The sequence below is a fragment of the Acanthaster planci genome, linkage group LG08 (genome assembly GCF_054643075.1).
Source record: "Acanthaster planci isolate LZ-2023a linkage group LG08, COTS_SCS, whole genome shotgun sequence".
Lineage (NCBI taxonomy): Eukaryota > Metazoa > Echinodermata > Asteroidea > Valvatida > Acanthasteridae > Acanthaster > Acanthaster planci.
The window spans coordinates 9230160-9255178 of NC_141784.1; the positions used below are offsets into that span (position 1 = coordinate 9230160).

The following is a 25019-nucleotide window of genomic DNA, read 5'->3' on the forward strand; positions in this document are numbered from 1 at the left end:
TTGAAAAAAATAGAACCATCATGGTTTTGCTTAATCTCAAAAACTTAACAAAAAAATCTGTTTATTAACTACAAAACATTGCAAAGTTTCTTTACTGAAAAAAATTAAAGTGAGTTGATCACAAGATACTGTGATCAGAAGAAAACATGCATACATGCATTTCGTTAAAAATACATTCAGAAGGAAAGGGGGAGTTTAACATGCCTTTCCCCAGACCTGGTTACATCTGCATGACATATCATCAGATACATAATGTGTAGATTGACTCTCTTTCGCCTTGAACGATTATTTTAGTGACTAAATGCTGTGAGCTGTATCTGCTCAACACCTACTTATCTCTCTTTTACTCAATCCAAACATTAGCAATGGAACTCCTCCTGTAGCCTAACGGCAGAAAGAAACTTTGGAAACACATCTCCATCTGTTTGAACTGATTAATGCTACTTGGCTAAATTTCCTGCACTACTGCGCCGGTGATATCAGGAACAAGTTTGGACTCCAGTGTACCACCAAAACATTGGAATATTGATCCAGCACTTGTTTATATAGACGAATTGGACATGGTGAACTCTGAATTTAAGCGTGGCTTAGTATATGAGTGCAAACTTGTACGGAATCAACGCGTAAAACTGTCTCTATACTACAAGTTGGATCCCACATTATTGATAGGCGGAGCTCGATTTGGACGAGGGTTTACTTGATGTAAGCATGCTTATTCTCACCTTGGCAGTCCCTTTCGTTATCTGCTAGGTCAAAACCATCTTCACAAGTGCATGTGTATCCACCCATGGTATTCATACAATTTTGGGAACAGTCGTCTGTAGCTAAGTTGCACTCATCGATGTCTACAGGAAGAATGAATTAAACTGATAGTTAATTAAACTATCCCATTTGAGTTTTAGGGTTTAGGACACTGCTATATGCACCCAATGTATTTTTCTGCTTTTTTACTTTGAGAGACAATTATTCCCACAATGATCATGCAAACTTTAGAGGTATGCTTTTTGGCTTTAGTATTTTAAGTCCTCAGATTGCGTTACATTCTATATTTTAGGTGGGGTTATACGTAAATTGACGTTCAATTCAAATTGATTGACCAGTCTCAACGCTTGGTTAAGGCTGTAAGCAGGTGTAGCGAGTTTCGATGATTAACCAAAATGCAAATATGGCAATTGTACGTTGGCAAAGCCATAGAAATATAGAGTCTTTGCCGTCTAGATTTGTCCCTCACATGAATTCCAAATTAAACCATGAACATCAACAAAGTTCAACCGATCACACCCTCTTGCCACAGGAAAGAGGGTGTTGATCATCATCCAATTAAGGCTTTATCCACTGATAAGTCAGGCCGTGCCGGGCCTTAATCTTGACCCTATATCCTAGCTATAGCCGCAGTCCCGGAAGCCCATTCGGAATTTGGTTCACTTACCAGCACATGCGTCACCGTTCTTTGTGAAGCCGTTGTCACAGTTACAGACGAATGACCCAACACTGTTCTCGCACGTAGAATTAGCAGGGCAGCTGGCTGCATCTTCGCATTCGTTCACATCTTCAACAGAAGAACGAGAGTCATAGTGAATTACACGTTTCACCTTTACAGTTAGAACCAATTGCAGATCCTCAGGTTTCTTCCTTTTTATATAACATAAAATCAAAGTCTGCATAACAAGATCTAGGATTAATCTAAAGTTGGAGGCAGCGATGCACTATGGGTGGGACAGGGTAGCAAAATGAAGGTGCTTTAAATATTTACAATGAGCCCTACATAAATTTCCAAGTATTCTCACTTGCACAAATGGCTGGGGACTGAGACTTTAGGAAACTCAAATCCCAGCTTTACGGGGTCATTTGACCCCACCCCTTCTTAAGGGTCATTAACACACCAAATGACCATTTAACGGAGCTGTTACTTCGCACTGTCTGCAAAAGTTACAACCATAAGAGTCAGTAATGTGTTCAGTATGGTTCTCAGTATATGTTTGTGTTTTATATTACAAGAGGTCGATAAAACTGCAACCTTGATCGAAGGGATGTCAGTAACATCAGTGAAGACGAAATTCAACAAAGGCCGAGTTCTTACCCATACACGTGTTAGTGACATTCTTGTACCCTTCATTGCACTCGCATCGATAGCTACCGTCTGTGTTGACGCATTGTGATAATGCTGGGCAGGCGGCTTGCCCGTTGGTACATTCATTCACATCTGCGGAGAACAACAGCTCGTAAAATATTCTCTTCCGAGATAAGAGACAATCATCTTGGAACAAATATGTACCACTGATGTCAGCGAGTAGTCTCTCCTCCACTGTTTTGAGATTTGCACATCATGCAAACGACGGTTTTCCTTTTGTTGCTGGAATGTTACCGAGCACGTTACATATGTCGGTAGGGATTGAAACTGATCACTCTCCTTCAGCCCATGGGGGCAGAGGCCTTGTGTCTTTGAAAAAAAAGTAATCTATCGATACAGTTCATGTCAATGTCCTTTTGGTCCCATTTAAACTGATTGTTAATTTACGGTGAGCCATTCTAAGGGCATTTTAGTGCGTATTTATTTTTATGCTAATTCACATAAAGCGGAGACCTCGATGTTACAAGATTTCCGCATTATAATTTAACAGATTTTGGATTGTTTTGTTGTCTTAGATTTTCTTTTCTATGGCAATTCGTAGTCATTTAAGGACAGTAGAGCAGTAATTAACTGTGTCTTCCGAACATCTTCAAAGAGTAGATTTCGGGTCGATAGTTTGGACGTAATGCCCTCAAAAAAGAGTCCCCTTGCAATGGTACCGCAGACACATGCCCTTTTCAATGAGTAACTAAGGAAGTTTCAGATAGTTTGCTTACATTTAGGAGTGGTAGAAATTTGCTTGAAACACGGTTCCAGGTAAAAATTATGGAGCCTTTTTACATGGCGTTGACATGGATCTCTCCCCAAAGCTGGTGATGTTCTCGAGTCCACCATAAGTTCGTGCACTGAAGCCGCCATTAGATTATTTAGTCGCAAAGGCAAGTCTCAAAATTGTTCAAACTGAAGCGTGACAATAATATTCCCTTGTAGCAATCGCAAATGGATTTATGACCGGATCTATAACAACACCAGGGTAAGCTCAACAGTCCCAACCTAGTTTACATGGCGGGCGAAATGAGTCGCTGTTGGAAAAAGAACAAAACAACCCCCCCCAAAAAAAACCTACCCACACAGCTGACTCCGTTGCCAGTGAATCCTGATATACATGTGCAAGTAAAGCTCCCGGCAGTGTTTGTACACGTCGCATTTGGGTGGCAGTTGTCGCCATTGACTGTGCACTCGTCTACGTCTTCACACGTCGACCCATTCTTGCTGTAGCCCGTGTCGCATAGGCATTCGTACGATCCTAGCGTGTTCACGCACGAACTCTGCGCCGGACAAGTGAACTGGGTCGGGTTGTTACATTCATTCTCATCTGCAATGTGACCATAACCATGCAGTAAGCCAATGGGAAACTAAACCGGAGCACGGGACCACAATTGTAGCAATACAGTTTTTGATTGATTTAGGTAGATAGAAATCGTTACTCCACGAAATATATCAAAAATGCACTCTTGAACAATTCATTTAAATGTTTGCTGTTTGTTTTCAGGGGACACTTTTTCGACAGTATACATCTGTCTGAAAATGCTTTAAAACAAACACTTCTAACTGATTTTATCTAAAAGCAACTAAAAATCCAAAATGTTTTGGCCTCATGAAACATAAATCTAAAGTTCTGTGGATTCATTTTAATTTGAACAGCCACAGGCATGATTCTTTGTCACAAATGCCAACAACGACGACGACAATATCGGGACAACGATGCAAAGTAGTGAAGGAAAACTGCTGAGTATTGGACTTGGAATTACTTCGATAAATAAATGCTTAAATCTGCAGAGGTTGCCAAAGAAGTCTTTACTTTAATCTTAACAATTACCTGCACAATTTGTTCCGTTCCCAAAGAAACCAGTCTTACACACGCACATGTAGGAGCCCTGGGTGTTGGTACAAGTAGCGTTACTGTGACAGGGGTTATCAGCACATTCGTTCGTATCTGTGAGGAGGCAAAAATGGTGCTATTAAGTTGGAGAAATCTTGGTTGAGCTTGGACATAACCTTTGGCGGGTTTGCTTTTCCTCCCTAAAGATCTGACTTCTCCAAATAAAGGATCAAGAGCCACTTCCCGTGGTTAGATATACCTTGAGGAATCTAAACATGCACGTCAAAAAAAATCTGAGCATTTAATACCCCTGAACACGTGATTCAGATAATGAAAAGAAAGCAGGAGTTTCAGGAAATACTACTGTGACGAGTTATTAACACGGGGAAAAAAACGTGAAGATTGCTTCACAAGTCCTTGGGCAATAATGTTAATGAGGAGTAAAGATGAAAAGAGACAGTAATGTTAAACGATTTCCAATCATTTCTCTCTAATGTACCATGCTATTATTCTCATCACAGCCGTCGCTTGTAGTAGTCTTTAGTATAGCTGTTTAGACCATATTGCCTTTACTATTCGAATCGTCAGCAAAATTTGCAAAAATATCACTTTTGGTTGGTGTCAAGTTTTGCCTAAATGTGTTCGGTTTAATATAGGCGTTTTTATGCCGGCATGCGTTTTTTGTAACACTGTTTTGCATAAATCTTTACTACGGTGTTTGCCGATTACTTACACCTTGCAGATTGTGTCTTTTTGCTTTTGTGCTGATGATCAGCCAGTTTTGCACTGATGGCCAACCGCACACGTGGTGGAATTATTTACATTTAGTCACGTGGGTGACGTGAAAAAGGCCTATACCCCCACGTGTGGATAGCCTTGGTCGCGGTGATCGCATATAATCCTATGGTATACCCAGCAAGAAATGAGACCGAGGGGTACCCCCCCAACATGTCCAATCCCTATACACATTCCAGACTATTGTTACTTAACACATTCCCCCAAGATGTCTGAAAGGAATTCCCCAGATTCCTGCGAGACAATGACCAACACAAAGCAGGGGGGGGGGTTCTCTCTGTCTCATACCTTGCTGCATATGTCCTATGGGCAGCTTCAAGTTCAACCACGTGCAAGCACATGTGCGAACGCTCCATGCTTGACTGGTTTATCCTGAATAAGTAGATTACCATCACAACACATCATAGGTCCACAGGAAAAAGGTCTATAGCGTTGATGTAGGGAGCGAGAATCAGACTGGTGCCTCACCTAGGCAGGTAGTCGCATTCGTGTTTTCGTAACCGGTATCGCACATACAGTCGTAGCCGTCCGGGACATCCATGCAGACGCTGTTTGGGCCGCACTGATGGGAACCATCGGCGCATTCATCCACAGGCTCTAACAAAGCCAAAGATTGATTCTTCAAATCATTGACAACGATACATCCGAAGGCTGTTACAAGGCTGTAGAATCTGAGAGAAAAGCTGTTACAATTGCCAGTCTTTCTGAATTAGTAGTCATATGTTTCCTGTTTAGATCACTGTCGAAATCGGTAGAATGTTGAATGTTGAATTGAAAGTGAGGTACAACTTCATTTTAAGGAACATTAGAGTTGATGAAGACGAGATACAATTTCATTCCAATTCGAATCCAGTTTTTCCTGTAGAATAATTTAAAACTAGTGGTAAATTATGTCTAAATGTTTCAAGCCTCGTAAAAATGAAAGTAGGGTTTGATTAAGTTTATTTACGTTTTATCAACAATTAACACCGCTGACGGTTTATTGAGAATCTGTGAACACAAAGACTTTCTTCTGAGGCGCTTTTTGGCAGAGTTAGTCAGTACAAGATAGTTACGTTTTGTGCTCTCTTTCAGGGAGGTTACGGGAGTCAGTTATAGAATGACTTGAAAACCTTGTCCAAATTTGTGATTAATTTATTTTTTGTGCGAATTTTCAAAGCTTGCGGTTTCCCCCAAAGGCACCTGTTTCGAAGCTAATTGTAATTGACAAGGTATGACACGTACGACTGGGAGTAGTTGTCGAAGACGTTGGACCAGCGGTGGGCGAAGAAGTTGGACCAGCGGTGGGCGAAGACGTTGGACTAGCGGTGGGCGAAGAAGTTGGACCAGCGGTGGGCGAAGAAGTTGGACCAGCGGTGGGCGAAGAAGTTGGACCAGCGGTGGGCGAAGACGTTGGACCAGCGGTGGGCGAAGAAGTTGGACCAGCGGTGGGCGAAGAAGTTGGACCAGCGGTGGGCGAAGAAGTTGGACCAGCGGTGGGCGAAGAAGTTGGACCAGCGGTGGGCCAAGACGTTGGACTAACGGTGGGCGAAGAAGTTGGACCAGCGGTGGGCGAAGAAGTTGGACCAGCGGTGGGCGAAGAAGTTGGACCAGCGTCGGGCGAAGAAGTTGGACCAGCGGTGGGCGAAGACGTTGGACCAGCGGTGGGCGAAGACGTTGGACCAGCGGTGGGCGAAGAAGTTGGACCAGCGGTGGGCGAAGAAGTTGGACCAGCGGTGGGCGAAGAAGTTGGACCAGCGGTGGGCGAAGAAGTTGGACCAGCGGTGGGCGAAGAAGTTGGACCAGCGGTGGGCGAAGACGTTGGACTTGAGGTGGGCGAAGAAGTTGGACCAGCGGTGGGCGAAGACGTTGGACTAGAGGTGGGCGAAGAAGTTGGACCAGCGGTGGGCGAAGACGTTGGACTAGAGGTGGGCAAAGACGTTGGACCAGCGGTGGGCGAAGACGTTGGACTAGAGGTGGGCGAAGACGTTGGACTAGAGGTGGGCGAAGAAGTCGGACCAGTGGTGGGCGAAGACGTTGGACTAGAGGTGGGCGAAGAAGTTGGACCAGCGGTGGGCGAAGAAGTTGGACCAGCGGTGGGCGAAGAAGTTGGACCAGCGTCGGGCGAAGAAGTTGGACCAGCGGTGGGCGAAGACGTTGGACCAGCGGTGGGCGAAGACGTTGGACCAGCGGTGGGCGAAGAAGTTGGACCAGCGGTGGGCGAAGAAGTTGGACCAGCGGTGGGCGAAGTATTGTCTGGGTTATTTGGCATTGTCGTGGTACTTTCCATCGAAGAATCTGTTGTAACTATGGATTCTGCCCCATAAGCAAATGAATGCACAACAAAGCAGTCAATTAAAAAATGTTTCCAGGTTTGTAGAAATGATGTCCGAGCTACACGAGATAAATAAACTGGGAATTTCCTTGTCCACGCACATATAGGCTCGTGTTTGTTTTCTGAAGATAATCTAAGCATGTGCCTATAAAGATTTGCTGAAGGTTTTGTGAGAGTTCATAAACAAGAAAAACTATATTTTGTGTCACTCAGGTGGATTTTGTCAGGAGGGGTTAGTTAAGTTTGTTCCACTCCATAAGGGAGGTCATGGGAGTCAAAATGTATAGTTAACTTGTATTTTGTGCGAATGTTCAAGCTTGATGTTTTCCCCTGTAGGTGCCCGTTATGAAGATAATGTACTTGACGAGATTCGACACTTACGAACGGAAGTAGTTAACAAAGAGGTTGAACTACTGCTATATGGGTTACTTTGCGTTGTCGTGCTACCTTCAGTCTCCATTCCAGACGTCATGGTGCTTTCCATCGGATTGCCACTGGCACCATCGTTACTCTGGGTCGAGGAACCAGGGTTCGTGGTAACTGTGGATTTTGTTCCATAAGCACATGAATGTATAATTAAAATGTCAGTATAAAATCTTTCCAGCTTTGCAGAAATGATGTGCGACTAACACGAGATAAATAATTTGGGCATTTCTCTCAATATCGCTGTTGCATGCGCATTTGCTCCATTAGTTGCTCCATGCATGCATCTGAAATGGTCATGGAATCTTGATAAAGGATTTCTAAAGTATAGCTGATTCATCTGAAATAGTCGTGGAAACTTGATCAAGGATAACAATGAAATTGGGAAAAATGAAAGCCAGAACGTCAAGGTGAGAATTCATTCGCTTTATTTGAACAATTATGCATATTTAGTGAAATAAGTTATTCATAGATGTTTATCACGATCACAACTCCAAAAGGAAGAACAAAAATAAGAAATAATTAATACCAATGGCAGGGCGATGAGCCGTCATCAGCGGAGGACAGTTCGTTCCATTTTCATTTTTTTCATAGAATATTTGATTTCCTTTTTCCCTTTTGCTTTATTTTTCCCTTGAAAACATTTCCCCAATTTTCTTGGTGAGAGGAATCTTCCCCTTATACTCTGTTGCACCACCCATACTCCTAACCATTTCGTAGAACGATATTAAAACAATTCCCCGTCAAATAATTTGTATCACAAAGGGGATTAATAAATTCCCAATCTCACCTGATGCCTGTGTCGTATCAGCGGATGTTATATCGGTAGATGTTTCATCTGAAGTGGTCGTTGAATCTTGATCAAGGATACAAAATATTACACAGAATATGTCGAAAATATTCGTTCACACAACGTAGAACCTCACTTCGGGTGTTCTCATTAACACGTACTGCACTAACACTAAGGAACTTAACCCTGATTAGCTTCCCTGAATACACCAGTGTTACACGCAAGGGAAGCCTAAAAATGAGGGTAATCGAACGCTGCAGTGTACTCGCCAAGGCATTCTGGGAAAAAGGTCAAGTCCCCGCCACGTTCCGTCATGTACGTCCATGCACGAACAGTCCATCCGTGACGTCATTACACTTGGGCAGCCTCCAAACACCCGCTCACCAGCCGGGTTAGTAGTGGCTGACACCAGGGTAGGCAAGAGGATCACGTGATGGCTAAACGAACGCTCTCGTGTAAGTTTGACTGGCACGTGTAAACTAATCGAACGCATCCAATGTAATCATTAACACAAAAGTCCGGCGACACAGCTCACCCACTATGTACAGCCCTTTGTTTAGGAATTATCACTCACAACCCGGCGGCACGTACGGTCCTTTTGTTTAGCGATTATCGTTTCCTACTTCCTAATTATTTTTGGACCTCCTGTAGGCCCGTTGGTATTTTTCCATGACGTCACACCTTTGACACCTTAGAAACTTGATCAAGGATAACAATGAAATTGGAAAAATTGGTGAAAAAATGGGGAAGAAATGCCCTTTACGGTTGAATCTACATTAGCAAACGAATAAATAATAGGCAAAGTCACCCATTCGAATTGATTCAAACTGGCTGCAAATTTGCTGCTTAATTTAAAATAGCTACAAGTAATACTTTCTCTGAAAAGTTTGCTGTGACTAACCTTTCATGTTTCGTAAAATGCTAAGTCGAAACAAAACAGCCTTAAAATGAACTTGGCTATGCATTCCTTTCCTTTGTAAGTATGTATGTTCTAAAAGCCTTTCATTTTAACCCATTGACCATTGACATCCATAACGTCACGGTGAAAAATGCCCATCAGTCGCTTTATTTGAACGATTATGCATATTAGTGAAATAAGTTATCCATGCATGTTTATCACGATCAGGGTTAAAAACTAAATACATTTGCCCTTGCAGATAATGGCAGGGCGATGAGCCGTCATCGGCGGAGGATGGTTCATTCCATTTTCATTTATTTCTATTAACATTTGTTTTCCTTCTCCCCTTTGCTTCTTTTTTCCTTTTCAATTTTTTTTTTACCAATATCCTTAGTGAGATAAAGTGTCCCCTTACTCCTAACGCACCTAACCATTTCGTAGAACGATATTAAAACAATTCCCCGTCAAATAATTTGTATCACAAAGGGGATTAATAAACTCCCAATCTCACCTGATGCCTGTGTCGTATCAGCGGATGTTATATCGGTAGATGTTTCATCTGAAGTGGTCGTTGAATCTTGATCAAGGATAGAAATATTACACAGAATATGTCGAAAATATTCAATCGCACAACGTAGAATTTGATGGCGGGTGTTTTCATAATCACGTACTGCACTTACGCTAAGGAACTTAATTATTACAAAAATCACGACGACCACCAATTTTCTGGACATGCCATAGACAGACAAAATGGCAGGAATGGCTTGCCAATTCCTGTCCTATCACTCCAATGACCACGGTGGCGGTTGCAAGACTGCACGGCTCCGAGCAACTCTAAGAAAAACACGGTGATAAACCGTTCAGTGGCATGCAAGTTACGTTGCATTGCTGAAAATATACCCGCTCAGTTTCAGGTTACAAATTCGTGGGTCGTGAAGTCGTATGGGTTTCCAGTCGTACTTGCGAGATTGTACGACCGACATGGCATCTCGTCCTCCAATACATCTCGCATGCATGTACGACTCTGGCACAGTTTTTGTTTGTGGTTTTTTTTAATGCGCTTCATGTAAACGTTCTTTCCGTGTCACTTTTGACAAAATGTTCGGCTGCTCTTTTGCAATTTTAAGAGCATTTTGGAGCTTGTTGATGCAAATTTGCTTGTTTTGAACAGAAATATAATGGCATTCAAAGCGTTATTTCTCAAGAATTTTGGGATAAAGGCCTACTTTGGTGATGGTTCATGACTGTGTGGCCAGCAAGCAACGTTTTCTCATCACTATTTTTAGTGAGAAAATTTCGGGAATAAGATTTTAAAATGTTTTCCAAAGCAAATTTCACTGTTCACTGACAGAAACCAAAAAAGGTGTGGGATAGTTTTCTCACATTTAGGAATAAAGGGTTAAATCGTAGGCCTATTACAAAACACGCTACAAAGAAAAATCACATCAAAGATCCTTTATTTAACGCCACAAAGGAGCCGGAGAGTCCGCCACAAACATTTTCTCTAATATCGCTGCAGCTTTTGAAGGGGCAGAAGCAGTGGTATTTTCACGGATAAACAGTTGCTGTAACGATCGATGATGAAGTGGACCTCACACAACAAGGTGGCAGCCAAGACCTCGCCCTGTCCAACTTCCATCCCGGGTTCCATCTTGGTTAATGCATATTTATAATATCCTATTCATGATACTAATATTGTATTTTCATATCAAGGAGAACCCTTCCAATGTTTGCCATTTTTTCAGGAAAATGTGCCACCTCCTCTTTACACAAAAAGCCACATTTTGCTTCCCTTAACTCAAACCTGGATAAACTACTGCTGTCAACCAGCTCCCGGCGTACACTACATTAATTGTCAGGAATTGAAGTGAAACAAAGGGAGTTAGGAAGACATCTATGTAATCTGGTCATTTAAAATCTACGGTCAAAATGCCTCCAGTCTTTCTGCATCCTTTTGAACAAATTGAGAAACTTTGTGAAAACGAAATACTCAAGATATCTTTTCCACGATGGAATAGAAAGCAAACGCCTGGAAATCAATTATAAAGTGTCACAATGCATAACCAACACTCCACCCCATCTGAAAACGAACTGCTGAAATGAGGCCACATTAAAGTGCAATGCACTGAACCGATATTAACTCTACTGATGCAAGTTTGAAATGCTGGAAAACGGCGATGTTAAAATGATAAAGGATTCCCCGTCAAATTTGTTGGACGCAAGTATCAATTAATTGAGAAAGTCTTTCAAATTTACACGTACCTGTCATAGAGCTGGTTGAAGCCTCGGGGGTCGTGGCTGAAGTGGCATCGTTGTAAAAGATAAAAAACGAATAAGACTAGTATACCCCAAGACTATTCGTTCATTTAGAGCATTTTACTCTTCAGTTTTTCCAGACTCTAAATAATTGTGTGCCTCTAAAGCTTTGATCAAATCGACAATAATAGTGCCCTCTGAGTTCGATAATCTTATTTTATTCATTAATTTTTGTGATAATCTTATTTTATTTATTAATTTTTGTAGGCAAGCAGGGGATAATCTAACTGCAGGAAAATAAAACAAAAAATTATGCGTTTTATTTGATTTCCTATTTTTGCCATTACAAACTGAAAATAGTATTGACAACGTACTCTCATTCTTTCTGACCTCTGTTAAATAAAGTGTATTTGTGACATGATTCCTGCTAGATTTTCTTTCACATTAACGAGTTCCTGGAAGTAACAGGCGAGGTTATGTGTTTAAAGTCAAATGTTAGGAAAGTAGACATAATTACGGTCACCCCAATCTTTATCTTTATCAGTCTTAATCAGTTTCTATCATTTCAACTATGCACTTATAGCTATGCACCTTTGAGCAAATTTAGGGGATTCCGGAAAGGTAAGTGATATCTGGGGTGTGATCTTGTCTCAACGCAGAAGCAACACGTTTGTTTTGTTAAGTTTTATCTGGCACTCTCCGCGGATATCTTACAGAGCTAAAAGAAATCAAGACTGAAAAAATATTGACAAAAAAAGTGAAGCACCCGTTTCATTCACCACTGGAAAATTTCAATGTTACGTCCTTCATTTTGCGTATCAATAAGGCACTGACCACGATTTTTAAGTTGGACAAATGACAAAAATAGTTACATTGTCCAGGTAACAGAGCTCCAGTGAGGACCAGGATCAGAAATCCCGCCTTCATCCTGACGGCAAATATGTCCTAATGAGCAAAGATAGTAACAAAAGGCACAGTTAGAAGTGTAACACAAGTGACGTCTAGTATTTTGTAAAGCAGTCGATTGAGAGTAATGCGATGATTTCAAGCGTTTTACAAATTTTGTAGAAAACAGAAAAATGTTCGCACAACTCGGTCTTAATTTGCCTAATTTAACAATCTGTCGACGCAGCGAGGGCCCTTGCCCCTTTGGAACACGGGTGCCTTGCTGAACACATACCCTTCGTGTTGTAATCACACACATTAGTAAGCCAATGTTGAGCTAGTTTCGTATTCTACAGCCCATGCATCAAACTTGACACTTCTCAACTTTTGGGTAGATCGAAAGAATACTGTTTTGGACACTCAGGCCAAAAGCATGGATGGGATGAAATAAGCTCCGAGGGTTGGCTCTGAATCCGTTCGATGGATCTGTTACGCCAGTTAGGTCACGCGACATGGGTATCAAATGATTATCAACAAACAAGGCGTCCCTCCAAAGCCAAGTGTGCTAAAGTGTTTACCAAAAATGAAGCCGATATTGGGTAAAGACCTCGTACTCAGCACATCAGTAGTCTGAGTACTTTACCGACCGTTTGCTTTATATCTGGTGAATAACAATTCTGACACACTTTAATGTTTTGATACCCGTTGCAGTGTGTATTAGAAAATCTTCTATTACTATACACCTCAGCGCACCTGTTGCAATTCCTTGTGTTCACGTAGCAGATTTTACTCAATGATTACAAACTTTAGATGTGAAAGAGTATACGATCATTAGAACGTGCGCTAGTTAGCTTAAAGTTTATCGGATGTGTTATTTTATCACAGTCGTCCTCTTTTTCAACATGGTATTAAACAGAAAGACGCAAAAGCTTTATTATGATGGGGAAGAATTTGATTATTTTTACTCGGATAGAAGGCCAACCTTGTTGTAGATATCTTCAGAATCGTTCGACAGATTTATAAAAATCCAAAAGCATTTTGAAATAATTCAGATCTAAATCATGCTACAGCTAGGCCACTCGTTCAATTCATCGCACTAAACAAGCAGACTACAATAGGGCCAGCGTGTCGTCTGTAAATAACGTCATGGGTGAGTTGTGAAGAAAAAAAACCGTCTGAAATTTTCCTGACGACGGGCAATTGTTGGCAAACCTGTACCTTTACACTACAATAAAATTAATAGCCCGGGGCAAATCATCCGATTTTTCAACGTACCCTGAACCCCGTATTGTGCGCAAAGAATAGCAAAACTATCCGTATGGGGTACGTCTCCAAGACCACCGAAGAAATGTTGCCAAAACAATTTCAAACAACACCAAAACCCTGGCTGTTGTTATACCAAGCAGCTTTCTATTGCAGCTGCTTTCAATTTTGCACATTGACTTAACACGACTAATTCACAGGCACTGGATTTACCGGAGGGGAGTTCAGAATCTGGAATTTACCGATATCTGGTCGATTTTCTGGTTGTCGTGCAATGTAAATGAAAATGATAGCCCGTTCACCGTGTAATGGCAGTAGTAGTACGTGAGAACGATACGATTTTAGACTACCGTTTGTGTTTTCATCATATAACTTTTAAGCCATGAAATCAAACAGATTTAAGATCACTTTTCGAAAAGAAAATGACAGCAAACTGATAAAAGTCTTAATTTCTCTTAAACAAAGTTAAACTCGAGTCTTGGGTCTTCAAGATACTGTGTCGTACCAGAAATCTACTGATTCTTAAAAAAGTCTGTCTCTTGATTTCAGCTGTCATTCAGAATATACCCTGGGTAAAAGCATGCACCTTGAATGTCATAAATTATTTTGTACTCGCCAGATCTATTAGACTCGATCATTGCGCAAACTTGTAATCTATGACTCCATTTTTGGTATTTTGAGTAAGACAATTTCAGTCTGGGTTTTCTTTTTTCTGTTATGGTCTGGAACGGGAACAAGGGCGAATAATTTAGAAACAGTTTAAAGACTTGTAATTTAAATTTGTTGAAATATGCACTTCAAATGAAAACAATAACGGGGAAGATTTTCCCGGAAGTAAGTTATCTCACGGAAACAAGTAAATTTTCATTGAAATGGACAACCGTCAGTCCCCAATATCTGAGTATTCCGATTTTATGCAACTGCAATTTCCATTGTTTCCTTGTCTTGGGGATATTGTTAAAAACTAATGTCACTTGGGGAAAATCAAAGCAGCTTGAATTAAAATTCGTTTGGAAAACATGGCGTCATTATTTTTCTATATAGATTAAAGCTTATAATATAGCCTTCTCCAACTCCTGGGCAAAAAAAAGCCTTCACGTTTCTGTAATATTCGGAATTACTCGAAATTGTTCGTCTATCTGCATACAGATACCGCATGACTTATTCCACATTAGGGTTATCCCTAGGAGCTACTATCATTTTGAAATTTCTTAATCAAGTTTGTCCCATATACAGAAAATGCACAGCAAATACAAACTGTATAATTGTATAATCCTTATTAAACCCAATTGAACTCTAAATAAGGTAGTAGGCCTACTTACAAAGCTCGCCTTTTTAGTTCACACTCAAGGTATCCACTCGATGAATTAGCACACGATCCTAACAGCGAATTTCCTCAGGTTTTCCCAGGCAGTAAAGCTCGCGCGCAAAAATTTCAATATCCGTTGTGGTGTAGTCAAAATGCGCTATGGTGCTCCGTGCCGCCACCTCGACGATTCCATCACCGTACACCGCCTGGTAGACATGGAAACGGTAAATAAACGAGCACGTGTGCCCGTACCGCGTACAGACAAAAAGCTGAATTCGTATTGCCTGGGCAACTTTCATTTTCAATCGAGTTTCTTTTTCTAAGAGTTGCAATGATCTAGGTTTGCCGTCATTTTGAAAGAGAGGCGCAGGTCTTAGTGATGTGAATGGTCGGGGTCGAGTCATTGTTCGGCATGCAGTCAATCAACCAGCGATGAACAAGGGCCAGTTATTCAACCGAAAAACTTACCAAATTGAGCCAGGAGCTACAGAGAGTTCATGGCCAACTGGCTTCCAAATCCACCACCCCCACGAAGTTAAGATGTCCTTATTTCAAAAAAAAAAAAAAAACAACAACCAGCAGGTGTGGTACATCGACTGCTGTCTAGTAAGGTTACGGGTTTTGTGCTACCTTTTTTCTATACAATTAATTAAAATGCGCAGAATCGCACATTTTAAACAATCTCAGTCAAATATTTTATTTGTAAAACTGTTCAAGCTGATTTGTCGGGGAAGGGGGGAAACGATTAACTTAATTTCTCCCAAACAAACCAAGGTTAAAATGAGCAGAAACCACATTTTATCAGAAAATATACATGGGTTCTTGATGGTTTTAGCTATGAATTTTATAATTATTTCGCTTCACACTTGTGGTATATACTACGCTCATGTCAGCTCTCTGTTACTCTGAGATACGGTATAATCACTCTTTTGCCAAAAGGGGAGAAGCCTCGACAGTATTTGAAAAATTGGCGCCCCATTTCTCTTCTAAACTCTAAACAAACTTGCCTCTGCCTGCATTGCAGAGAGACTTGGGAGATAAATGGCGTTTATTTTGCTTGGAAAGGACATGACAAAGTGGCCACAAACCAAATTATCCAAGATTATGGTCAGGGTGGGTTGCGAATGGTTGACGTTCGGGTATATTTAGAAGCTTTGAAATTTACCTGGTTACGTAGACTTTTAAAAGCTCAGCCTTCAGGTTGGTCTACTTTGTGCAACTGTATTTTTGATATCTCCCGATTGTCCTTATTGGAAGGTGGTTCAAATCAATCGATTGGTGCCTGGAGAGTTTGTAATGCCTTCTGGTTCGATTTGTTTACAGCATGGTCTAATTTTACTCAGGCCCATTTGCCTACAAAGAAAGCGGAGGTATTGAGGAGTTCTCCTTGGTTCAGGGATAAAATTAAGATTAATGGCACATGTATTTTTTTTTATAAACATTGGTTGAGTAAAGGTGATTTAATAAATGGGAATTCCGCTTTTCTTTCTCTAGATGAGTTTAAGAATAGATTTGAACTCATCTTTTTGACGACAGTTTGAGGGTTTTTTCCTTCCACGACATTCCCTGTATGTTCTTTCGTAATTTGTTTAACATAAGAAGATGTAGAGTGAATGAATTAGTAGGAAAGTAAGCACTCCGGATGCTGTAAGTGAAATCATCAGACATCCTGGCCGATATTTATTAAGTTGTTCTAGCAACGCTTTGTTGTGGTTTGATTTTCAATGAAGTGAAGCTGAAAGAGCTGTGAACGCAACTGTTACTTATTCTCTGAAGACAGCTTGCCCACAAAAGGCCTACGAAGGCCTTAGCTGCAGGGGCACGGAAGTGGGCAGGTCAAACGCCTTTTCCAGAAATTGGGAAATCAACTCACTGATCGCACAATTTTAAACTTTAGCACAAAGTTCACGTCTTGCCTTCCACTAGTAAGAAAAAAGGCAAAGATCCAACTGCAGTGTACCCACGTTGTTCCGGCCTTTTATCCATTATCTTTAGTGAACAAAATTCAAATTCTAAACGCAGTTTAGCCGACTGGAATTGTGAGGCGACATCTGGGAGGAGAGCTTTGTCCCTTTCAGGCATCACATTTCATCACATTAAATCCTGTGATATTTTATACAACTAAGAAAATTGGCAGAAAAATGACTCCCTTTGTGGAGTTATAGCTCCCTATTCCACCTCAAGTAGCGGTAAAGACTCACATTCCACTGAGTTAATTGGATTTAACAGAAAGGGAGCAGAGTGCGAAACAGAAAACATTCAGCACAAGCGGATTCAAGTTTAAGAGAGAAACCGACTACCACATTTGAAAGCAGCATTATCCACTGAGGCATTTACCTGCCACCGAATGAAAATTATAGTTTCTAAGGTTGTATTTGAGATAAATTTCCCACCACGTAAAAGGAAAAGGCGTGTTCCGTGACCTGGGGTGCAACAATGCACACAACACGGCCGTCAAAATCGAGCACAGCACCGCCATGGCACAGGTCGCGGTCGATTGCCCTGGACAAGAGATAGATGTGCGCCCTAACGACAGTGTTAAAAAAGCTGCACAGGAAGGAATGACACGGTAGGGAATTTATAAAATTCAATCTCGACACAAGGCTAAGCTTCTTTGTTTCCTCGGAAATATACCTCTTTGCTTTTTTAACTTTAAAGAAATGTGAAGAATCAAAAGGAAGAAAAAATAAACCTTTTCAAAGAAGATGAACATATTTCATATACACGTGACATAAATTTAAGAGAAACAATGTACCTGCAACATGCAAAGACGTGTGTGTGACTTTTAAATAGAAGATTTCACAGAAAGCCCCCTTTTGAGCATTTAAGAGATGATTCATCAATTCCAAATAATATTTAAAATGCCTCATGCACACTTGTTAAATAAAAACGTTTCGAAGATAATACTTAAAACATATGATTATAAAACCATTTGGGTGCTTATCACACGCTAAAATATGGTTGCAGTCCCAAACACTTTTCAAAGATTTCCTTATTTTACACGAGACGCAGTGTTTAATTAACCGTGAGACAGTTTATATATCCGCCCCTCCCCTGGCTGTGAGATGGCCCAAAATAAGCCGGCTCTTAATCTTTTAGGGTTAATACAAACTGCATGAAAGGAATGAAATGAAAAGATAATGCGCAAACCATTATTATTTTTAACACGTACATGTGTAATTGGGCTTAGAAAGATCGTATCTTTTGAAAATTTAATCTAAGCCACAAAAGAAGAGTGGGCAAAATTTGATGATCCTTGTTATGTGTCCAGCCCACTTTCAGCTTAGCATAGGTAGCCAGAGCTACATGTAGACAAGCCTCTCTGCCTTGGTGTTAACCTGGGAAAGATATGAGATGGTTTACTGAAAAACTGTGATCGGTTAACTCGGTGTTAATTGAACACCCTCGGTGTCTTATAACACCCATGCAAGGTATTAAATTAACACTTAATTCTTTTGCAAGCACTCCTGGATCAAATAGACTGTCAAAGTCCGCAGCCCGCCCTTGGATTTTCCCGCTCTGCTGCCCGCCGTTCCTGTAGCTGCGTTTGGTTTTGCGTCGACTCTCCTGCTTGTTCTCGGGTGAGGGACTTCAATATCATTAAGATCATTGCCATGGTTCCGGCGAAGCAGGTGAGTCCGACTCCTAGCACTATACCAATGATGGCCGCCAGGCTCAACTCTCCCGCCTTACTGGAAGGAGTGGTCTGTGGAACTTCGGAGAGGACAGCTACAAAACAATGGAAAGTGTTTCAGTATTACTGCAATGCAAAACAGCAAAACAAAACCGTACCAACAGTAAAGATAAATAAAAAAAAATTGAACAAAACAATTAAAAATGAAACATGGCCTTTATTATATGCATGTAGTACATGTATATCACCCTCTTTAGTGTTTTTTCTTTGTTCACGGTTCTTGAGTGCTTCCACTGCACCACAGCAATTCTATAACAGTTCATTTGGTGGACCCATACTAGTAGACACAATGACCATCTTTTTATGCAGATAAGGCCAAATATAGATGCAGAAAACAATTTTCACAATTGAGAGGATGTTCGGTGTGGGTTTCAGGCGTAGATAGAGTGGCTTTCCCGCAGGTTAACAAAACGTAGGGCACTATTTTATAATCCAAAATTCTAAATGAAACACACATGGAAACACAATGGGAAAAAAAAGAAAATACCTTTTATATACCTGACAATATCTTTGCAAGCACAAAGATTAGAATCTCCAAAATCTTCATTTTGTCTAGCATGTAATCCTATTCGGAAAACAGAAAGTCAACAACTTGTTTATAATGAAAAGAGTGTAATCATGAAACAATGAACCTTCCATGAGAAATAAGTTTGCGGGTACACCATGGAATCAATCTCTGTTTGGGTTTGGTGTGGTTTTTAAAAGAACCGGTGAGCGTTAATTCGACGTTTCGGCCAATGTGCTCTGGCCATCCTCAGAAGAGTGTGCTGGGAGTGCGGGATAGCTGGGTTATACTTGATGTGGTGGAGTTCTTGGCGTAGGTTGGCCCTCCAGATGAACGGCTACCGCAACCAGCGCATCAACCTTTCCAAGCCCTCTCCCAGGACGCTAGGGTCTCCTATACCCGAAACCCCCCTCCCCCACGGGATTAGGGTCACATATACCCAAAGCCCCAAACCCCCACCGCCACGGTATGTCTACTGTATCTGGGCCCCACTTCCTACCAACTCCGCAGCATCCTACAGTCAGCCAACATCAAAGTCTATCATTCAGCTTCCAACAAGCTGCAGGCTGCACTTCACACCCACAAGGACAAGCACCCACCTAGCAGTCGCCCCGATGTACATCGCATTCCATGTGAATGCGGCCAAGTATACATCGGGGAAACTGGCAGGAACCTTCCCAACAGACTCCAAGAACACCGCTCGCACGGCCGACGAGGAGAATATGACAAGTCGGCCATGATCATCAAACATGCACAATCCACGGACCATCGCATCAAACGGAACAAAGCAGAACTCATCGCGCCCATCAAGAACTGGCTCCCAAGAAGAATTCGAGAAGCCATCAAGATTTTCCGGCACAACACTGTACCCCAAGACATCGGTTTCAAGCTCAGTGACATCTGGCGCCCTCTACTAGCACCCAAGCAACCCCCCCCCGGGCAGTAGGGTGCCCTATACCCGAAACCCATGCTATCCATTCCAGGCGTTAAGGTCTTCTCTACCCGAAGCCACTCCCTCCCCCTTGGCATAACCCAGGGTTTCCCACCAATGCCGCAAGCCCGCACAGCCACTGAATCCAACACCTTCATTCAATAGTGCACACACTCAAGTTACACAACCCGCGAATCCAGTTCCACACTCCACCGCTTCCGGATTACTTTAACAATCCAGCTATCCCCTCCAGTCCGGCACAGTCTCCAGAGGACAGCCAGAGCACACTGGCCGAATCGTCGAGCTAACACTTACCGGTTCTTTTAAAGAACCACATCCCGCCCCCAAAAAGAGATTGATTCCAATATGTACCCGAAAACCGATTTCTCATGTCTCTTCCACCATGCAAAGCTTCAATTCTTACTTAATGAACCTTCCAGTTTACTTACATAGTATCACATGACTACAGTCAAGTCTCAGAAAGGCATTTGCGAGACTGCAGGTTAAATTTGAATAAAATCTGGTACACAGAGTTATCTGATTGCACATTAACGTAATAATTTGAATCCCCCGGACTAAGTGTTGCTATGCCCAGTGATTCGGGCAAGCTTTGGCATGGCAACCACCATCCCCAGAATGGACTGCTTCCTTTGTACCCTTCTTATCCATTGAGAACAGTGTATTGTTGCGGGGCGTCTCTGCACTTACATATGAAGGGAACTGCGGGACAGAGAGAAACACCCGCCTTTGTGTTGGTCATTGTTATAATGGTATCACAGGAATTATTTTCAGATATCTTGGGGGATGTGTTAAGTGACAGTAGTCCGGAGTGTGTGTTGGGATTGGACTTGGGGGGTTACCTCTGTCCCATTTCGTGCCTGGTATGTCCAATTAATGCTTGCCCCGAATCACAAGGTATAGCAAGAGTGTTTTTAGTACGGAAAAGTCAAATTATAATGTTCACGTGAATTTAAAGAACCCAGTGTACCAAAATTTATTCAAATTTCACTCGCAAAAGGCTTATGATGTCTTGGCTCAGTCACAAAGTTATTTGCAATTCCAAGCACATGTACAGGGCGGGTTACATGTACTTTGTTAAATGGCTTTAGACTTGAGTTGATTTGTTAACATGATGAACTGGGGGACTTATGAGGACAATTGAAGGAATCGACCATAGCCTTCCCTCTGTGCAACAGCAAAATGTACGAAAATATCCCTGGCCGCGCATAATTACACCCATATTTGCTGGTCTGTAGACGGTATAATGCATATATTTTATGTTAAAAAGCCACCAAATTCACAAAGAACATCCCTCACCTTTTCAAGACACACAAATAAACCAAAATCACAAAAACAAAATCAAACAACCAACCAAGCAAAACGAATCACTACAAAATACCCAAACCGTCCACCTCCACCAGTAGTAAACAGAATGACCCACATTTCTTGACATTTTCTGGCCCTGTTTTGCAGTTGACAGCAAAAGTAGATTCCAGCAGACTAGGCGGCGAATGAACTGTACTGAAAAAGGGATGTGGTAAATGTTGCGTGACGAAAACGTAAATTATTGCTTGATTACCGGTCCGGTTACTGGTCCATTATGCTAGTTGGTATCCACGACAACCCAACAAAAGATGCAAACAAATTGAAACTGCACGACAGCGTCTGTTTACGATTACAAGAAATGATCTACGGTCCGTTGGCATTAGTAGTGACAAAGACCGTAATCCACTGAAGCATCGGTATCATGAGCAGTCTGGTGCTGGTCCTAAACACAACATTTGTGGCGGTTGAGGATGTGATGCCTTCTCTTTTGAAATGACGACAATTGCTCACGGGCAAATGGAAGTAGGCTTCCCATTTAACACCTGGAGGTGGATCCAGAACCAAATTTTCAGCGGTCATTTTTTTTTTGGGGGGGAAGCAGTGTTGGAACTTTCCCCTTGTAACCTTTATCGTCTTTAGGAAGGGGGGATACGACATTGTCCTAAGAAGTCTTTTGCCATAATTGTCCATTGTATGGGAGCGGGTAGCCCTAGTTGGCACCTGTATGCTCCAATGCTAAACCCTGCCATTTTCATGCAGTTGCACACACGGAATCAATACCAGTGTGGCCTGCCTGAATTTAGAGGTCTCTGCAAAGAACGTAAAAGGCCTCCCCCCCGTAATGCATGTATACGGAACCACGGTCCGTGATGGAACATAGTATGTGTGGATGTAGCATTGCACACGCGGAAGCTTGAACCACAAAAATAGTCTCGTTCTATGGCATTGACATGTATAGTTATTGACAAACCCCGAGATCATGGTAACGCTGTCAGAGATCTTTGTGATGCCTCTGCCAATGGTAGTAAATGTTGTGATAAGAACTGTACGTACGTAGCCAGTGCTTTCTGCCATGCATTAAACTTAAACGGGCGTGCGTAGGATTTGCAATTATCTCAAAAACGCGACTGTCGAATTATCTTGAAAATATCTTACTGTAAAGTAAGTACATAAATGTGTCAGACAATCTGTGAAATCTAACCGCCAGAAATGCTGCCATTTTGGAAAAACAGAAATTTTATATTTTTTTTTCAAAAGACCGTCCGTGTGTTTTCCAAAGATCGTCCGTCCGAACAGTCTTTGGAAAATACAATTCGTTCAAATTTCGCAACCGTTTAATGGGCGCAGCGAAACCGTGTGTAAAGCATTGAGCTTTTGGAAGAGTCTATGCGAACGGGTAAGATATGTATATAAACAGTCAATACGCCTTCAGTAAGCCTAAACTCATTGCTAATTAACTAAAGAAATAGATACATAACCATAACTAACACGCAAAAGGAGAATTTGGACTTGTTTTAAATAAAAGTTTCTTTATGAAACTATGGAAGTTTACCTCACGTAAATATATCATCTACCTATCACCCCTCAAGATAAATAATGGGGAGTCCAATGGCTGTTCCTTCGAAGCTCCGTACTGAAGCCGCGCGAAAAACAAAATCTCCAATTTCGAGACATATAGCTTTCTGTTTTCCAATAACAGTAAACTTTCATGCCCAAAATGCAAGGATATTTTTTAATTATGAAGTGTTTATGATGGGCCGGGCACTGACGGTGTGTGGACGGTTTTAACGACGTACGTACGTGTAGAGAGCAAGCAATGGTTGTGTGGTCGATCATGTACATGTACTGTATATGTGGTCGCGCAGTGACTGTCGAGTGCAGTCACTTCACGGTCCGATGAAACATTGGTCATAAATTCTCAGCGTTGCATTGTTGAAGAGGAAACACAAACTTGAAGGTAAATTTGCCAACAACTAATACTACGCGAAGCCTTGGAAAATTGCATTTTTGAGGGCCATAATCGGTCTGCAGATCGACCTCGCTGCGCACTGTACAGGCACTCAGGAACGTCCTGTGACCCATGGATATTTGCGAGGCAAGTTACACGAGCAGCGCTTTCAGAGATAAAAATAAACGGTGTTTTCCTCGATTTTTCTCCAAGCAGTGTTCTCCAAAAAGGGATCAAATTTGGGGAATGACAGACAAAGTAAACCACAAACCCCAAAATAGGCCAAATATGCCAAATTGCAGTAAATGCAAATCCTATACACTACCTTTAAAAGGAGGCCACTGGGAATACGCAGTAAACTGTTGCTGGATTGTTCGTAGGCCTACCCAACTAACAACACAGTCTCGCAACACCTAGTAGCAGCTTCAGAACAATAGGCTTTGCTCTCAACTTACCCGGATTTATTCTTATAGCCGAGAATCCAAGCCCCCGTCCATTCCTCAGGACTTGCAGGGAGAGAGAGGCACAAGTACCAACAAATAGGATTGTAGCCGTCCCTTCTCACGGTGAAGTCCAACATGATAGCGGGTTCATGGCTACCGGTGACCTAGATTCTTATGGTTGCTATGGTAAACGTCGCATAAGAAATGGATATTTAATTGAGATGCAAATGAACCCTATTATATACTGTGAACCCTGAAGGTCTCCATCAGAATACATCCGAGCGAGTCAGAGTGGTCTATATGCTGCATTAGCATTTTATTATTTGGTACTAAAAACGGTTCCACTGGTAAAAAAAAAATCATTGTTCATGTAGGCCTATACGTAACGTAGGAATAGTTTAAACCTACGACCTTCCAGAGCTGTATATTTAAAAGTTATAATTTTACTGTAAAAAAGGCAGCAATGATTCCATCCGTCCCTTCATATTTCTTGAATCTTTGAAGCCTTTTCCAGTTTAGTCCGTCTTCCTTACTATTTACTTCTGGCCAACATTTTCTTCTCTGGGAGTTTCTTCCCAGACATCTGACAAAACCCTGGGCAGAAGCATGAGATATGGAGTATTACACACATGGCAAAAGTCCAACATTCATTGTCAAAAAGGCTTTAGGGTGACAAATACTTCATAAGTGATAAATGCAGAAGTGGCACGAGCTCGCAGGTGTACAGTTAATGCATGGCAGGTGAAACGAACAATGACTCCACCGGTGTGGCCTTTCACCATGTCTGATGGAAATGGCACTCGTTTGTCATTACACTGTACATTACAATGCGTGAGAATCAAATGGTGTGAAGTCATTATAATTTCAATTCCCTCATGCTCATTAATCTCTAAACATAACTGCCGCAGGCCTACAACTCATTCGCTGCTGCCATTATGGGTACTTCTCGTCAATTCATCAATTGATTGTTGGAGATCCAAGGAAATATGCCTCCAAAATGATAGCTGAAGTGGTTCGAAATAATCTCGCTATCTTGTAAAGTGTGGGGTTTTGGTATAACGACAAATGCATGAGGGATGAAAGTGCTTTAGCCCACTGACTGTGATTAAAAAATTATGTAGATTGTGAAGAAGTTTTCGGACTCTTCAACAACCCAAAATGTATTTAACCGCACTTAAAAAGGGAAAATAAAAGAAGCCTTAAATGTGCCGTTCTGATGTAAGATTCCGCTGGAATGTAGTACACATTACAAATGGATATCTACATCATGAACATTAACCCTATAT

The 25019-nt window shown here is 41.6% G+C and overlaps 1 protein-coding gene across 3 annotated transcripts in view; it reads right to left on the bottom strand.

Moving 5' to 3' along the window:
• The window catches only part of LOC110990675 (uncharacterized), a 33804-nt gene extending 18664 nt beyond the window's left edge, over positions 1-15140 (bottom strand). Inside the window, exons 1-13 of one of the 3 annotated variants that reach the window (XM_087140152.1) lie at positions 14909-15140; positions 12302-12374; positions 11436-11471; positions 9685-9750; positions 8276-8341; positions 7444-7602; positions 5973-7043; positions 5217-5345; positions 3951-4067; positions 3198-3446; positions 2081-2203; positions 1430-1549; positions 723-845 (exon numbers count right to left, since the gene is read on the bottom strand). In XM_087140152.1, the coding sequence (XP_086996278.1) occupies positions 723-845; positions 1430-1549; positions 2081-2203; positions 3198-3446; positions 3951-4067; positions 5217-5345; positions 5973-7043; positions 7444-7602; positions 8276-8341; positions 9685-9750; positions 11436-11471; positions 12302-12356 (2314 nt within the window). In that variant the 5' untranslated portion in view covers positions 12357-12374; positions 14909-15140. Of the gene's footprint in view, positions 1-722; positions 846-1429; positions 1550-2080; positions 2204-3197; positions 3447-3950; positions 4068-5216; positions 5346-5972; positions 7044-7443; positions 7603-8275; positions 8342-9684; positions 9751-11435; positions 11472-12301; positions 12375-14899 lie in introns of all 3 variants that reach the window. The other 2 variants (XM_087140151.1, XM_087140153.1) reach the window with 2 other exon arrangements.
• Positions 15141-25019: the final 9879 nt, after the last annotated feature.